Source organism: Scyliorhinus torazame, chromosome 17 (genome assembly GCF_047496885.1).
Source record: "Scyliorhinus torazame isolate Kashiwa2021f chromosome 17, sScyTor2.1, whole genome shotgun sequence".
Lineage (NCBI taxonomy): Eukaryota > Metazoa > Chordata > Chondrichthyes > Carcharhiniformes > Scyliorhinidae > Scyliorhinus > Scyliorhinus torazame.
This window is the reverse complement of record NC_092723.1, coordinates 81309847-81327486: the sequence shown is the minus strand read 5'-3', so window position 1 is coordinate 81327486 and position 17640 is coordinate 81309847. Positions and strand designations below refer to the sequence as shown.

General features: G+C 49.6%; 1 protein-coding gene across 6 annotated transcripts in view; it reads left to right on the top strand.

Annotated features, from left to right (window-relative positions):
• Positions 1 to 15490: 15490 nt before the first annotated feature.
• The window catches only part of LOC140393977 (uncharacterized), a 55965-nt gene continuing 53815 nt past the window's right edge, over positions 15491 to 17640 (top strand). For 2 of the 6 annotated variants that reach the window (XM_072480688.1, XM_072480690.1), the window contains exons 1-2: positions 15495 to 15658; positions 15755 to 16404. In XM_072480688.1, coding sequence (XP_072336789.1) covers positions 16346 to 16404 — 59 coding nt within the window. In that variant the 5' untranslated portion in view covers positions 15495 to 15658; positions 15755 to 16345. Of the gene's footprint in view, positions 15659 to 15754; positions 16405 to 16951; positions 17044 to 17390; positions 17556 to 17640 lie in introns of those variants that run through there. The other 4 variants (XM_072480689.1, XM_072480687.1, XM_072480691.1 and 1 more) reach the window with 4 other exon arrangements.

Sequence of the window (17640 nt, the reverse complement as noted above, 5' to 3'; positions counted from 1 at the left end):
ATTATGCTTGGGACTTTCATTTGTAAACTATCTAAGGGTCAGAATTCTTGTTTCCGTGTTGACGTGTCGCTCTGCGCTCATCTGTGAATGTACTGATAGAGGGGGGGGGGAGGGGGGGATTTGGGGAAGAGCATGGGAGAGATTAATTGAATAGTTCTTTCAAAGAGTCAGCATTATTTCGATGGGCTGAATGGTCTCCTTTTTTAAAATTTGGAGTATGCAATTATTTTTTCCCCAATGAATGGGCAGTTTAACATGGCCAATCCACCTAACTTGGACACCTTTGGGTTTTGGGTGTGACACGGGGGAATGTGCAAACTCCACACGGATACTGACCCGGGGCCGGGATCGAACCCGGGTTCTCAACGCCGTGAGGCAGCAGTGCTAACCACTGCGCCGCCGTGCCGCCCTAGAATGGTTTCCTTTTATGCTGTATCACTCGATGAGTCCACGGAATCGCTAGTGGTTCATCCAAACTAAAATCATGGAAGCGCGTTCTTTTCGGTGTACTTTTAATTATGAAGTTCTGATCCGAGGACTGAACTTAAACTTTACAACCGTCCAGCCTGTTCCCATATCACCCCGGGTTCTGCAGTACAGAAATTAAGCTGGTGAGTGACCGAAGCAGAATGGGATCACAGTGAGGTAGCATCACTAAATTTCACTTTCCTCACATTACGCTCGCGCCTAACACGAAACCGCTGAGATTGATGTTAATTGAAACTAGATTTTATTAAACGGCTAGTAAATAACTACAATTCGAACTTGATAGTTGACCAATAATGCCCCAAGCAGCAGACGTTCCTCGCCACCCTTACTCATTAGCTTGACGGAGATGAATGTTCCTTGTCTTTGGAAATAAGAGTGAAGCGTGAAATATTCTCCTGGTCGAACATCACTCGGGGCCAGAGAAAGGGAGCTCAAGTCAAATACCCAATTTGCGCTAATGCAACATATTTCTTTTCAACAAGCAGCAAAGCAGTAATGTGTGGTACATTTCAAATGTACACCGAGGACACCCAGACCTACCTCACCGGTATCCCTCTCTACATTTTTCCAATTGTCAGACTGCTTATCCGAAACCCAATACTGGATGAGCAGAAATCCATAAAGTCACTGCTTATGATCACGGGCTATAATGACGTTCACCGGCCTCTGAATGCACCTATCTCTCTGGCGATTGTCTGAGGCTCAACTAGACATTTTTCAACTTTGATGTCTTACTTGACCCAGAAGTTAGCTCCTGACCAATTATCATGCCATCGCATTGACTATCTAGCCAAGTCTATCACATGGCTCAACTCTACAGCTACTTCCACTCATCTGCAGCCGAACCCCACAAGTAATGCCTTTCTTACCTCTAGACTTAACTCTCCCTACACACTCATGGTTAGACTCCCATCTTCAACCCCCGCCCCCCCCCCCCCCCCCCCCCATCCCCCATCACCCGAGTGCTCGCTGACCTATGACCCGAGTGCTCGCTCACCTTTCACCCGAGTGCTCGCTGGCCTTTCACCCGAGTGCTCCCTGACCTATCACCCGAGTGCTCACTGACCTATCACCCGAGTGCTCTCTGACCTATCAGCCGAGTGCTCCCTGACCTATCACCGCAGTGCTCGCTGATCCACGTTGACTCTGGCTTGAGCAACACCACAATTTTAAAATCTCATCTCTGTTTTCAAATCCCTCCTCGGCCTCGCCTCACCCTAACTCTAGCCCTCCAACTTTCTTTCTTTTAAATAAATTTACAGCACCAATTATTTTTTTCCCAATTAAGAGGCAATTTAGCGTGGCCAATCCACCTACTTTACACACCTTTGGGTTGTGTGGGTGAGTCCCACACAGCCAAGGGGAGAAAGTGCAAACTCCACACGGACAGTGACCGGGGCCCGGATCAAAGCCGGGTCCTCAGCGTCGTGAGGCAGCAGTGCTAACCACTGCGCCACCGTTCAACTTTCTGACTTATCCACCTTCCTCCATATTAGCATGTTAGGCCTCTTGCATATTTTTCATTTTAATGATCCCACGATTTGCAGCCAGGCCTCCATCTACCAAGAACTCAATCGCTGGAATTCCTTTCCTAAACCACTCTGCCACTCTTCCACTTTTATCCTCCTCTGAGACACTCCTTAACAATCTACTTCTTTGACCAAGAGTTGAGTTATCCATTTTATTGTCACTATTCCGAATTACAAAAGGTTAGTCTGCAGGTACAACAATGATTAGTAAGGAAAGTGGAATATTGTTTATTGCAAAGGGAAAGGAATACAAAGGTCGGGATATTTTACTCCATTTGTGCAGGACGGTACTGAGACCACATCTGGAGTGCTGTGTGACGTCCTGGTCTTGTTATTTAAGAAAGCATATAACTGCGTTATAAGCAGTTCAGAGGAGGTGCAGTCGACTGACAGATGGAATGGGGAAGGGACTTATCTTATGAGGAAAGTACAGGTCGGACCTGTATCCGTTGGAGTTAGAAGAATGAGAGGTGATCTTATTGATCCTGATGGGGTATTGACAGGGTGGATGATGAAAGTATGCTTGCCCTTGTGGCACAATCTAAAACCAGGGGTTCCCATTTAAGACAGAGTTGTGAAGATTTTATTTCTCTCAGAGGGTCACCAGATTTTGGAACTCTGCCTCAGAGAGCGGGAGTGGCATGGTCAGTGAATACTTTTTAAGGCAGAGCTAGATAGATACCCGATTAACAAAGGATTCAAAGGTTATGGGGGGGGGGGGGGGGGGCGGTTGTAGATGGAATGTGGGATTCAGGCCACAAGTGATCAGCATGACCTTATTGAATGATGGAGAAGGAAGGCGCACGGTGGATACTCTTGCTCCTGATTCATATCTCCTCGTGCGACTCGGTGCCAGCCTTTGTTTGATAACGCTCGTCCTCCCTTGTTACTACACTAAAGTCGCTATATAAATGCAAAGTTTTTTAATAAGGAATCGGTGCGACCGTTCAAGGTGTCTAAATGCTATGCTTAAAGGAGGGAAGGGAATAAAGGTGGGCCTAGAAATAGACTTAACAATTCTGATTGACGGACTGGAGAAAACATTTAATATTAAAGAGATCAAGGTCACGTATGTATAGATACCGCATCTCTGCTGTTCGTATAAACATATTTAATAAAGGGTGGCAAAGTGTAATATAACTTAGCACTTGTATTATTAAAATCGTCAATCTAAGCAACTAAATCCGATCAAATATTGGACGCACTCTCGTTTACGACATCAGTTGCAAAATATAAATATAATGCTCGAGTTCTGAAGTAGACGCGTGATGTATAAGTCCAAAGGCAGATTCTGCTGATTCTTTGTAAAATATTAGTTAGATCACATGTGGAATGCTGGATCTATTTGCCTCCGAAATGCCATAAGATGTATTTAGATAGATTCAAATAGAGCAATAATGTAAACCCACCTTTTTATTGAAAATCGGAATTGAAGCATCAGGGAACCTGAACATAAAATGAGAAAGGCGCCAAAACTATCAACACGTGGAATCCCCTTCAAACTCCGAGACCGGAACTTACAGACTACATTATTGCCTCGTCTAGCCTGCTGACATTCAGGACCGAATCAGATCAATTCATCCTTCAACGCGGAGCAAAGGAAATGGATATTAAAAGCACAACGTATTCCTTCAAAAAGTGAGCGAGAGGTGATTCGAATTTCCTCTGTTAAAAACAGGGGATTTTTTTTTGAAATGACGAAAGGGAATTAGTGATTTGAGTTCGAAGGTTTCGTCCAGAACAGGACTAACTGTGGGGACATCAGAAAACTGACAGAAAGACATACAGGCACAAGAGAAGGTGCAAAATGAAATACAAGAATGATAGCAGAAATGAGAGCTTCTACCTATCAGAAAAGATTGAACAAATTATGTTTTTCTCTCTAGATTGATAGGATGAGAAATTGTCTGTTAAAGGTCTCTAATATTATAAAGGTGTTAGGGGCTGGTTTAACACAGGGCTAAATAGCTAGATTTTAAAGCAGACCAAGGCAGGCCAGCAGCACGGTTCAATTCCCGTATCAGCCTCCCCAAACAGGCGCCGGAATGTGGCAATTAGGGGCTTTTCACAGTAACTTCATTTGAAGCCTATTTGTAACAATAAGCGATTTTCATTTCATTAGAGCAATATAGAGAAGAGATTTTTTACATATGGGGCAGTCCAAAATTAAGGACCAAAACAGAAGATAGCGATTAAAAAATCCAATAAGATATTTATTCACCCAAGATGTGATTAGGGAGTGAAGTTTCCGGCCAGGTAGAATAGGTGAATAATATAGATATGTTTAAGTATTGCTGAAAAAACAATTGGCAGTTAACTGTCAGTCACTATCAACTGGTGCATTCTACATGGCAATCCCTCTACCAATCAGAGTCGCTTTTACCCAATCAGCACCACCTTCTCATACAACATAGAACATAGAACATTACAGCGCAGTACAGGCCCTTCAGCCCTCGATGTTGCGCCGACCTGTGAAACCACTCTAAAGCCCATTTACACTATTCCCTTATCGTCCATATGTCTATCCAATGACTATTTGAATACCCTTAGTGTTGGCGAGTCCACTACTGTTGCAGGCAGGGCATTCCACACCCTTACTACTCTCTGAGTAAAGAAACTACCTCTGACGTCTGTCTTATATCTATCTCCCTCAATTTAAAGCTATGTCCCCTCGTGCTAGACATCACCATACGAGGAAAAAGGTTCTCACTGTCCATCCTATCCAATCCTCTGATCATCTTGTATGCCTCAATTAAGTCATCTCTTAACCTTCTTCTCTCTAACGAAAACAGCCTCAAGTCCCTCAGCCTTTCCTCATAAGATCTTGCCTCCATACCAGGCAACATTCTGGTGAATCTCCTCTGCACCCTTTCCAATGCTTCCACATCCTTCCTATAATGCGGTGACCAGAATTGCACACAATACTCTAAATGCGGCCGCACCAGAGTTTTGTACAGCTGCAACATGACCTCATGGCTCCGAAACTCAATCCCTCTACTAATAAAAGCTAACACACCGTACGCCTTCTTAACAACCCTCTCAACCTGAGTGGCAACTTTCAGGGATCTATGTACATGGACACCGAGATCTCTCTGCTCATCCACACTGCCAAGAATCTTACCATTAGCCCAGCACTCTGTCTTCCTGTTATTCCTTCCAAAATGAATCACCTCACACTTTTCTGCATTAAACTCCATTTGCCACCTCTCAGCCCAGCGCTGCAGCTTATCTATGTCCCTCTGTAACTTGTAACATCCTTCCGCACTGTCCACAACTCCACCAACTTTAGTGTCATCTGCAAATTTACTCATCCATCCTTCTACGCCCAGGTCATTTATAAAAATGACAAACAGCAGTGGCCCCAAAACAGATCCTTGTGGTAGACCACTAGTAACTGGACTCCAGTCTGAACACTTCCCATCAACCACCACCCTTTGTCTTCTTCCAGCTAGCCAATTTCTGATCCAAACTGCTAAATCTCCCTGAATCCCATGCTTCCATATTTTCTGCAGTAGCCTACCGTGGGGAACCTTATCAAAGGCTTTACTGAAATCCATATACACCACATCAACTGCTTTACCCTCATCCACCTGTTTGGACACCTTCTCAAAGAACTCAATAAGGTTTGTGAGGCACGACCTACTCTTCACGAAACCGTGTTGACTATCTCTAATCAAATTATTCCTTTCCAGGTGATCATATACCCTATCTCTTATAAACCTTTCAAGATTTTGCCCACTACAGAAGTAAGGCTCACTGGTCTATAGTTACCGGGGTTGTCTCTACTCCCCTTCATGAACGAGGGGACAACATTTGCTATCCTCCAGTCTTCTGGCACTATTCCTGTTGACAAAGATGACTTAAAGATCAAAGCCAAAGGCTCAGCAATCGCCTCCCTAGCTTCCCAAAGAATCCTAGGATAAATCCCATCCAGCCCAGGGGACTTATCTATTTTCACCCTTTCCTTTATACTCATACAAGTATAAGTTTGTTGATTTCCCTTACATTGTATTCTTGCCGAGTCACCTGATGAGTGCAAGACGAAAAGCTTCAATAAGAATGTCTCATTTTTCAGCCACAGACCTGTACTACCGATCGACTATATGTATTTTTAAGAGGAAACTACGTAAGTATATGATGGAAAAAGGAATACAAAGCTGTGTTGGTAGTGGAGTAAAATACGATGAGGTTCGTGTGGTTCATAAACACCGGTATCGGGCAGTGGAGCAGAGTTTCCTGTCTCTGTGATGCAAATTCCAAATAACTAGAGGTTGTGACTCTGATGAAGATCTGGAGATTTCACACTGTAAGGAACTAGAATAAATAGACACTCTCACCTGCTGATTTGAAGGAAATACCACGATGCTACAACGAGGAACCATCTGTTAAGGTTGGGTTAAAGCCCATTGTCACTGCAAAGCAGCGGAGTTTCAAGCTGCAGGAAATTAGGTTGTGGTAAGTTGATATAAGAAATAGGAACAGGAGTAGGCCATTCGGCCCCTGCAGCCTGCCCCACCATTCAATAAGATCATGGTTGATGGTTGATTGGACATTCCTCACGTCCACTTTCCTGCCCTTTCCCATAACCCTCGATTACCTTATTCATCAAGAATCTATCTCAGCCTTAAATATACACAAAGGGCTGGATTCTCCATTTCAGAGACTAATGGAGAATCCGTGGACCTTTACGACAGGAAAATCGGCACTGCACCTGCACCGATAAGGGGCTAGGAGCGGTACCGCGTGGAACCCCATCGAAATCCATGAAAAATGGTGCGGGATTGGCATCCATGATCGACGCGCTCAGGGATGACAAGCTGCAGATGCACACTCCCCACACACATATATATGGAAGCTAAAAAGATGGGACAGGTTGTGTTGGAGCGTCCATGCAGCAGATGGGTTGGCTGGGGCCAGAGGGCCCGAGGGGATCACCTATTCGACCCAGGGCACCAGGTTTAAAGCGACTGTCAGCGGCATGCACAGCGGCATGGTTGCTTTGCCGGCTACGGTAATGATGTTGCATACCTGTCCACCCCGACCCTACAGCCCACCTTCTGGCCACCCCTCACTACTCTGCACCCCCCCCCCCCCCTCTGGCAGATGCCCCCTGGCCAGTGCATGACTATCTGCGAACTATGGCGGTGTTGGACGCTGTCTGTATGCTCTCTCTCTCTCAGCAGCCACCATGACAGGTTCACAATTTCTGAGAGCACATGTGGACCGCATCATCGGGAACTTGGCCCATCAGAGGTGGAGAATCACGGATGGCCCACTAATGATATGCGACGTGAAGAGATGGAGCATTGCAATTTGGCGTCAAACCGCCGCCTAACGCGATTTTGGCATTGGAAGCTATTCTCCACCCGATTGCACACCCGGGCTGAATTCTCCGATTCTGGGGTTATGACCCATGCCATCATGGGAACGGTGGCATTTTCCGCCAGAAAACTTCCACAAATCGGCCACCGATTCCATGTTTTGCTGGGGGCTAGTAGGACGGCGTCGCAGAGCATCTGGCTCTAGCTGTCGATAGTCCCTGGAGAACGGCTGGGGCCATGGCCCGCCTGCGCATGGTGGCCGCTGATCGTGGACTTGGCCCATGAAATAGTCCCCCCCTATGGCCGGTTTGCGTGCCCCGGAATGCCCCACCCCAGTGCCCCTAGCCCCGAATATGTCCCCCCCTGCCCACGGATTGGCCCTCCCCCAACTGTGACAGTGCTGGACTGAGGCTGCAGCTGTCACGCCACAGCCAGGTTTCTGACGGGTGAGACCATACGCGACCCATGCCGTCTCAGCCGGTCAAGGGCAGAGCATCGGGGGCAGACCGCAGGCAATGTCCTGAGGTCATCGATACATGGCGCGCCCTACTCGCAGAGAACACTGCTTTGGAGGGGGCAGAGCATCGTGAAAGCGGCACTGCTCCCAATTTGGTCAGGAACTTGGATTCTCCCGTCGTTCGGCGAACGCAATTTCAGTGTCGTCGACCGGAGAATCCAGCCCCTCAATTTTGGCATTGGCTAATGGAGAATCCTACCCTAAGTGTTGACGCTGGGACAGAATCAGTGGACTTCTACGACAGCAAAATTGGCGGTGGTCCTGAGCAATTCGGGAACCGTTAATGGGCTAGCTCTGGCACTACTAGAACATGAGTGATTCCAATGAAAAACGGTGTCTGATTCACCGTAGTCGGGATTAGCACTCCAGGCTGACAAGCTGCAGCCTCATTTTAACACTCCACTCCCCACATACACTCATTATAGCCAACAAGATGGCACTGGTTGTGCTGGAGTGTGCCCATCCCATTGATGGGTCGGCTGGAGCCAGAGGACACCTAGGCAGTGGCCTGGGGGGACACCCATACCAGCCATGGCACTAAGTTCACAGTGGGCAGTCAGTGGCATGTGCAGCCACATGGCTGCATGCAGGCTGTGACAATGGTTTTCCAGGCTCGTCCACCCTGACCCCACCTCCTGGCTGCACCCTGCAACTTCCCAGCCCTGGCAGAAGCACCCGCCTCCATGCCAGCAGCGCAACTGTCAGCACACTATAACGATGTTGGATGCTTTTGGTACCCCCTCTCTCTCCCTCAGCAGCCACGGCGCCTGTTTTCTGATTTTTAAAACCACAAGTGAAACTCACTGTCAGTAATGAGGCAGAGAATCGTTTCCAGATTCTGAAGCCGGCTGACAGAGAATGCCGCCCAAGGAACTGTTCCCCACAGCTCTCTGTGGCAAGGAATTCCAAAGACACAATCTTCTGAGAGACGAAATTCCTCCTCAGCTTAGTCTTAGCTTGGCACCCTTTAGTCTGAGACTATACCCTCTAGTCCTAGACTTTTCATGAGGGGAAACACCTCTCAGCATTTAGCCTGTCAAGCCCCTTAAAAATCCGAGATGTTTCAATGATATCACCGCTCATTCTTCTCTAATTCCAATGAGGAGATCCCAACTTGTTTAACTTTTGTTGATAAGACAATCCCTCCATAGGGATCATCCTAGTGAGTCTTCCCTGAACTGACTCCAATGAAATAATATCTTCCCTTAAATAAGGGGACCAAAACAGATCACAGTACTCCAAATGTGGTCTCGCCAGTACCTTATACAGTTACAGCAAGACTTCCCTACTCATACACCAGCCCCCTTGAAATAAGGTCCAATATTCCATTGGCCTTCCTGACTACCTGCTGCTGCAGTGTGCTAGCTTTATGTGTTTCGTGCACAAGCCCCTCCAAGTCCCTTTGCGTTGCAGCTTTCTGCAGCATTTCTCCATTTAACCTGGGGACCTTGACGCTGAAAGAGGTGTCCGATATCGGACGTATTCCGTTCGCTAACATGTTTCACCTTAATAACGAATACAACCAGCCCCAACCCCCCTCCCTACCTCCACACCCCCTCTCCCTCGTGCGCCCCTCCCTCCCCCGTGTCCCCCGGCCCAATCCCTGAGCAGCACTCGCAGTGCAGGATATCTGTGGAGAATCAATTTGCCGATTATCTCCGCAAAGTGCAACTGAACGACATCCCCTTCCGCCAGTTTGAATTCAAACCGGGGCAATTTACCTTTAGCTTGGTGGAGGATACCAACGTGGACAGTCAATTGAACCTCCTAGGGATGGTTAGAAACTAAAAAAAAAACTATTTCAAGGAAGTGAGCGGTGCATTCTACCAGGATTTAAAATAGGCAATACTGTGTGCACACCTCTCACGGATCCTGTAAGATTTGCTTTCACCTTAGCTCCATCAACTTTATTGAAGGCTTCAATCATCCAAGGCTATGGGTCAAGTGCTGGTAAATGGGCTCAGGTAGGTGGGCCAGGTGTTTTTCACACGTCGGTGCAGACTCGATGGGCCGAATGGCCTCCTCTGCACTATGTGATTCTGCGCTGTGTGATTCTGAGTTAAAGTTGACAGACGCATGGAGGTTGTGGTAAAACTTCAGAAAACACTGGCTCGGCCTCAGCAGTATTGGACTCAGTTCGGGACACTATACTTCAGGAAGAATGCCAGCAGCTTTGAGAGAGTCCAGAAGAGATTTATTAGATTGACACCACGAATGGGGGAACTTGGTGGAAAGACTGGAGAAGCTGGGTTGCCCTCCCTTGAGAAAGAGAAGGGAAAGAGATTTGTTAGAGGTGTTAAAAACATGAATGGTTTGGGTAGAATCTCTAAGGAAAACCTATTCCTCGTGGAAAAAATGTTGGTGACCAGAGGACACAGATTGAAGGCGATTGGTAAAAAAGCAGAATCAACGCGAGGAAACATTCTTCTCCATAGCAAGTTGTTATGAGCTGGAATGCGGCGCCTAAAATGGAGCTGGAAACAGAATAGAATAAATACTTGGAAACATTTGCAGGCCAACGAGGGAAGGGATAGGAGGGGCAAATTGGCCAACTCGAACCCGGTGTTGTACAGTCACCAAGGCCAGGTTATCTCCTTTTGTGCCGCATCGTCACAGAATTCTATACACGTAATTCCTTCTGTGAGAAACGCTGAAGGCTTCAGAGTTCCATATCTGCAAGATGGCTGCTGTTTTTTTTAAGCCAGTCTGGGTGAGTCAGCATTTAGCAGAGGCTGGGTCAGCGCGAGTCAGTGTGTAGAGAGTGACACATCAACAGAAACCAAGTGCTTAACAGGAAATGGACGAACCAGCCCTCAGTTCTTTCCCCGTGGCCTGGGGGCTCCATCAGATTTTCCATTATAAGGTGTAATGTACCGGCCCGGTCCCTCCCTTGTGTGTGTGTGTGTGTGTCTTTTACAAACACTGAGCACCTTAATCCGAATCACTCTGCCTATCATAGTTCGGTGAATTACGTCAAATTTGTTTATTTTAAAGATAAAAATGAGAAAACAAGAACCGAGAGAAATGAGTTCAGTTTATTTCACCCTGATGTTCCCCGTACACAACCCGCTCAGACGTGACCTTATTCAGTTTACTTCCGTCTTCACACAAGCACCAGGCCGAGACAAAGCCTGCGGGCAAAATTAGCTTCGATAGGAAATCTAGGTAACGTTCCAGCCACGAATGCAAAATCTATGCAAATGCGGTGGTGTGATTGTGACACAGGATTTCCTGCCGCCTACACACAGCGCCCTCTGATCAGCCAGCCGCCTCGTCATCGGCAAGTCAGAAATGGTTTACTTTCCAAACCCGTCACTGCAATCCTTTCAATAGACCCGAGCAGCATTACCTTGCGAATTGTTCTGAAGTTGCACAGCCCACTTCAAGACAACATCAGTAACAAGAATCTCGGAAAAATAATAACAATGAGGGAAGGGATATTTGTTTGTTCGTGGGGTGGGCGTACACTCGCAAAACCTGAGGAGGCATTTGGCCACATGAACAGAGAACAACCGGCTGAAATCGAGTTTGTGGAAGAAAATAACAGGGTCTATTTGTAATTAAAGAAACGTCCTTCCCACAACACTTTTCGAGGATGCCAACTGACAGAAAAAGAGTATTAGCCCCAAGTAGGCCATTCATCAGAGATCAAATTCACAGGGACAGGACAAAACCTACCCGCACACATACGGAGGCAACACCACACACGGCGAAAACACACACAGGCGGAAGATCAGAAAACATACGGGGGTCAAATCCACTTAAACACACAGGGGCAAAAATCATTAATAGACCAAGGTGAAACACACTTACAAACTGGGGCAAAGAGTCCTTATGGACAGAGGCAAACCCCCTAACCCACTGACACACACAGACACAGGAGTAACACACACACATGGAAAATATACACAGAGGTCAAACCCATAGGTGCTCGCACAGGGAGAGTACTAAATCAGATGTAAATCACACGCTGGGCAAAGCGCAACTGCATACGGGCAGAATATACACATGGAGTAAAATACATAAAAACACCCAACACACAGGGCAATCGCCCTTACCTGGACACAATTCACACAGGGATAAAACATACATACACAGGATAAAAACAAACACGGCACACAAGAGTAAATGACACAGACAGGGTAAACACATAGACATAGGCCAAAGCACACATACGCAGGACTGAATACGTGTGCACATACATAGGGGTGAATACATGTGCACATACACAGGGGTGGACACTTGTACACATACACAGGGGTGAATACGTGTGCACATACACAGGGTGAATACATGTGCACATACACAGGGTGAATAAGAATGCACATACATAGGGGTTAATACGCATGCACATAAACGGGGTGAATATGTGTGCACATACACAGGGGTGAATGTGTGTGCACATACACAGGTGAATGTGTGTGCACATACACAGGAGTAAAAACATGTGCACATTCACAGGGGTGAATACGCGTGCACACTCACAGGGGTGGATACATGTGGACATACACAGGGGTGAATACGTGTGCACATACACAGGGGTGAATACATGTGCACATACACAGAGGTAAATACGTGTGCACATACACAGGGGTGAATACGTGTGCACATACACAAGGGTGAATACATGTGTACATACACAGGGGTGAATACATGTGCGCAAATACAGGGACAAAGCACACGGCAACATGTGGCAAAACAAACAAAATCGGGAACGCGCCCACACTGAGTCAAAGTATGAACAGCGACAGAATATATCCAGGGACAAACACTCATATCCAGGGAGATGAACTGCACATACATACCAAGGGACAAAAGAGACAGCCACAAAGGGTCAAATCGCCCACACACACGGGTAACACACAGACTCAAAACACAACATTCGGCATGGTGGGGAGGGGTGTATGATTATACACAGACGTGGGTAAAACACACACATACATACAGAGGAAACATACAATCACACACACACACACCAATTGTACTACAGGTGGTCTTGTAGAAGTGAACTAAACTAGGACCGCTACTTTTCTGCTTGTGTGTGGAGAGGAGATCGATAGAAATCTGGCGCGATTACTTCTTAAATTCAAACGGTGTCTTCGGCCACTAGCAGAGTCACTGGGGTAGTTCTGGTTCGGAACACACGAGAGCGTCAGCGGGCAGTAACCTACAAGGCCAGTTCCCCTGACCTCCGTACACTGGCGGCTGAAATACAAACGGGATAAAGCTGCTGTGAAACAAGTAGTCGGTTCAGGCGACCGCTTGGAAACTTGCAGAACGCTAGAGTGAAATTATTCGACCGCCAACCTAGCTCCCGCCCTTGACAGCACAGGCGGGTGAGTAGCTGCCAGTGAGAAACACTCGGCCAGATAATCATGGCGGCCGCATTCGCTCACACACAAGAGGGGCGGAGCGCTGAGCGTTAAGCTACTGTTTCGGATCATTAAAAAGAGCAACTTTGAAAAAGCACCGATAGAAGGTGGAAATCGCACGATTTTTCGGAAATGTGTTCTTCTTATTATTTATTGTGGCAACCTGTGTGAGAAATGCAAAGGCTAAACTTCCGGGTCCTGTTTGTAAATAACTGCGGAAACGAACCGTCTGTGTGCAGCAGAGTTGGCACACTGCTGAAACATGCTTTGGAAATGCTACAAACACACCGCCTCGGCAGGCTGCGTATTGGCGACAGGAAATGCGACGATACGCGAACTATTTCCTGTAGAATTGAGAAGCAACTGGGAATGCAGTTGAATCTGAATATATTTGAGTCGCCAGCTTTCACCAACAACACACTCATGTTGAAATCTGTCTATGTCACTGATCATTGCTCTATGAGTTCATGTGGACTCCGTCTGAGTTTGAAACAATTGCAAATCGCGAGGCGCGGGGAAAACACGCAGCATGTCTTGTACAGTGGAGACAAATGTGCGAAAAAATATAAATTGAAATCAATACAGTTCACTGCTAACCTCGGAGATTGGAGTAAGGAATGATTCCAGCTCTCCTGCTGGACCTGCAGAGCTGAGTTGTTGTTGGCTGAGGGAATTGGCAGCCGCCAGCTCTCTTGTCAGAGCTGAGTGTGAGCAGTGTTGTTAGAGTGTGAGTGCTGGGGTGCGGGAATTGGCAGCTCTTCATCCCGCCCCCTACCCTCAACTCTACACCCCACCCGCTCCCCAAAACCAACCGCCCCGCTCCCCTACACCCCCCGCTACCCTACATTCCCTCCCACTCCCCTACAGCCCCCTTGCTCCTAACACCCACCTCCCTCCCCTACACCCCCCGCTCCCCTCCCACTCCCCGACAGCCCCCCCCCGCTCCTAACACCCACCTCCCTCCCCTACACCCCCCGCTCCCCTACATTCCCTCCCACTGCCCGACACCCCCCCCGCTCCCCTACCCCCCCCCCCCCACACACCCCGCGCCCCCAACCTCCCTCCCCTACACCCCCGCTCCCCTCCCCCACACCCCCACCCGCTCCCCAACACCCCCCACGCTCCCCTACACCCCCTCCCTACACCCCGCTCCCCAACACCCCCTCCCCTACACCCACCCCGCTCCCATACACCCCCGTGCCGCTCTCCAACACCCCGCTCCCCACCCCTACCCCCCTCCCCCCCGCTCCCCTACACCACCCCCCCCCGCTCCCCTCCCCAACACCACCCTGCTCCCCAACAGCCCCCCTCCACTCTCGAGCCTCCACCCCATCATTCTCTAGACCCTCCCCCCCCTGCACTCTAATCCCTCCAAACACTCTCAGCTCCCATCCCTCATTCTCCCACTCTCCAGCCCTCCCCGGTCTCTAGACCCCGGGTTGCTATCCCCCCCTTCTCGCTCTCTAGCCACCCGATGTTTAGTCCCCTACTCTTCAGCGCCACCCCCACTCTTTAGCCATCCCTCCCTTTCTAGCCGCTCCAGCTGCCCCCCCCCACTCTCTAGCCAGACCCGCTCTCTAACCTCCCCTCTCTAGCCCCCGCGCGCTCTCATCCTCCCTCAAATCTCCAACCCTCGTCTACCCTCCCCACCTCTCATCTAACCTATCCCCCACCCTCCTCCCCATCTCTCGTCTAACCTATCCCCCACCCTCCTCCCCATCTCTCGTCTAACACCCCCTCCTCTCGTCTACCCCCCACACACACTTCTCGTCTAACTTCCACCCCTCTCGTCTAACCTCCCCGCAACCTCTCGTCTAACCTCCTCCCCCAACCTCTCATCTAACCTCCCCCCACCTCTCGTCTAACCTCCCCCCTCGCCTAACCTCCCCGCCCTCGTCTAACCTCTCCCCTCTCGTCTAACCTCACCCCCCTCTCGTCTAACCTCCCCCGTCTCGTCTAACCCCACCTCTCATCTAACCTCCCCACCCCCTCATCTAACCTCCCCCACCCCCTCATCTAACCTCCCCCACCGCGTCGCCGCCGTTCTCTAACTCCTCCGCCCGCCGCTGCTCTCTAAGTTCCCCCTCCACCCAGAGGTCCAGCCCCCGCGCTCTCGGTGTCCAGCCCTCTCTCCCAGGACATGTCACCAGAGCAGGAGCGCCGGGGTGATTTCTGATTGGCGGTAGCTGGCGGTCAGGGTTCACCCAGAGCCCAATCAGTGCAGGCAGAGCGCGCGTGCGTGGCTGCGTCGTGCCCGTGTTGGCTCCTTTGCGTGGAGACGCCGGCCGTTGGATGGAGGCTGGGGGTAAACCGCACTTTTCCAACTCCCGCTTTAGCGCCGCCTCACCTTGCAGCACGCAACTTTTTTTGATTGAAACGTGTCCACCCGCCGCCACTCTCCGACGTTAAATCAATCAAGTTTATTTTTGTGTAAGTGTACTGCACTCTGATGGCTGTCAGATTGTGCAGTGTCTTGGCCTCGCCTCCCTGTTAACCAGCCGTCTTGATTTTGTTTTTCTTTTACAGGGTGGAACGCTCCAGTCTCCTGAGCTTCGCGACTTGGTTCTTGTTCAGGCTCCACTCGCCCACCCCGCGCCATTTCTTACTGCCTGGTTCTGCTGAGGATTGTGGGAGTCAGGTGCGGTTGGGGCCGCCGCCGCCGAGTGGCGCTGCCGAGCCAACCGCGCTACAACAACAACCGGACGAGGAGTGGAGAAAGGAGCGAGAATGAAACTGCGGATATAGGAGCGAGGAGGATACAGGAGCGGGGGGAAACTGCAGATACAGGAGCGGCAGGGAACTGTGGATACAGGAGCGGGGGGGAAACTGCGGGCACAGGAGCGAGGAGGAAACTGGGGATACAGGAACGAGGAGGGGGAAGGGAACTGCGGGTACAGGAGAGAAGGAACCTGAGGAAAGAGGAACCTGCGGATACAGGAGCTAGGCGGAATTGCGTTTCCGGAAGCGAGTGGATACAGAAGGAGACGGAAACTGGATATAGGAGGTGAACTGTAGGCACAGGATTCGATACAGCAGTGGTTGGAGTTGGAGCGGACAAGGGTACAGTTGGTCACATAGACTGCGGGCGAACAAGCAGGGCGCTTCTCAGCCACCACCATGAATAACTTCCCGCCCCTGGTTTTACATGATGCAGATAGTTCGGGCAATATACAGTGGTAAGTAATTATACTCATTTAAAACTGGCACTCCGGTCTTTAGTTTTCTACCTGTTTCTATTGCGATTCACAAACAACATAGCCGCCTACTGGGCAATGTCAGAATTCACGGGTCGAGTTATTGACAACCGTTTAGCTTGCAGCAGGGTACAGTAAACAGCGCCGTGTAAATCACTTTGACAGTCAAAGCTGGTGTGCTTCTGGTTTAGATACCCTTCTGTTTAATCTCCTCCAATGCATGACTGATTGGAGAGTTGCATCGAAATGTACTTTAATAAGAGCCAACTATTAACTTGGCAAAGTGAGAGTGAAGTTCAGGTTGCTACTGAGTGTTTGTGACGGGGCAGATTGAGGAGGGGGGAGGGGGGGGGGGCAAAGTGACGGGGGCAGCTTGCTATTATAGATGTAACAATGAGGGGAGGGGAGTGTGTGACCCTCACCCCCCCAAACCCCAAAATCACTTCAGCAACAGATGTTTGTAGCGTCACTTGACGGCGAGAGACGCCCTGCAACACGAGGCGACCAAAGCCAGTGACTGTACCCTCCTCCCTCGCGGTCTCAGATGAATCCCGTCACTGCCGCTGCCTGCGGGAAGTGCCCGTGTAGGACACACAGCCGCTGGCTGAGGGCCGAACTTTGGTACGGGATCGAGCAGGGCCCGCAGGGCTCCGGGATTCCCGCCGGCCGGGCTCTGGAATTCTTCCGGTCTGGTTCCGGGATTCCAGGATTCCCGCCAGTCGGTTTACGGGACTCCCGCCCGCCATGTTACAGAATTGCCGCCGTCAGGGTTGCGGGATTCTTGTCGGGCTCCGGGCCTCCCGGTTGCCACCTCTGGCCGCGGGGGGGCGCTGTCATGGAATGTTTGACGACACTGGGTTGGCATCATCACGTTGGAGCTCAGCCATTGGCTCCTTCTTAGCGGTTGCGTCTTTCAACCAATGGGGGAGGAGCGTGTGTGCTGAGGCCGGTCGCTGATTGGCGGGCAAGGTGTTTCCGGTGGGCACGGTGTTTCCGGTGGGATGTGCCGGAAGCAGAGGCGGGACATTGCCACCGGGTGAAGCAGGAGGTAGACCCCAGCTTTTCCGGACACTAATGGTGATCTTCCAGTCAGCCGCATTGCATTGAGGTGCTGTTAGATAGGGCATCAGAAGGTAGTTGTTCTTTTATTTAATGAACTTTAGGATGAGCTCTCGGAGGCACCAAGATGATGCATTCTGTGGCGGAAAAGCGGGCTGG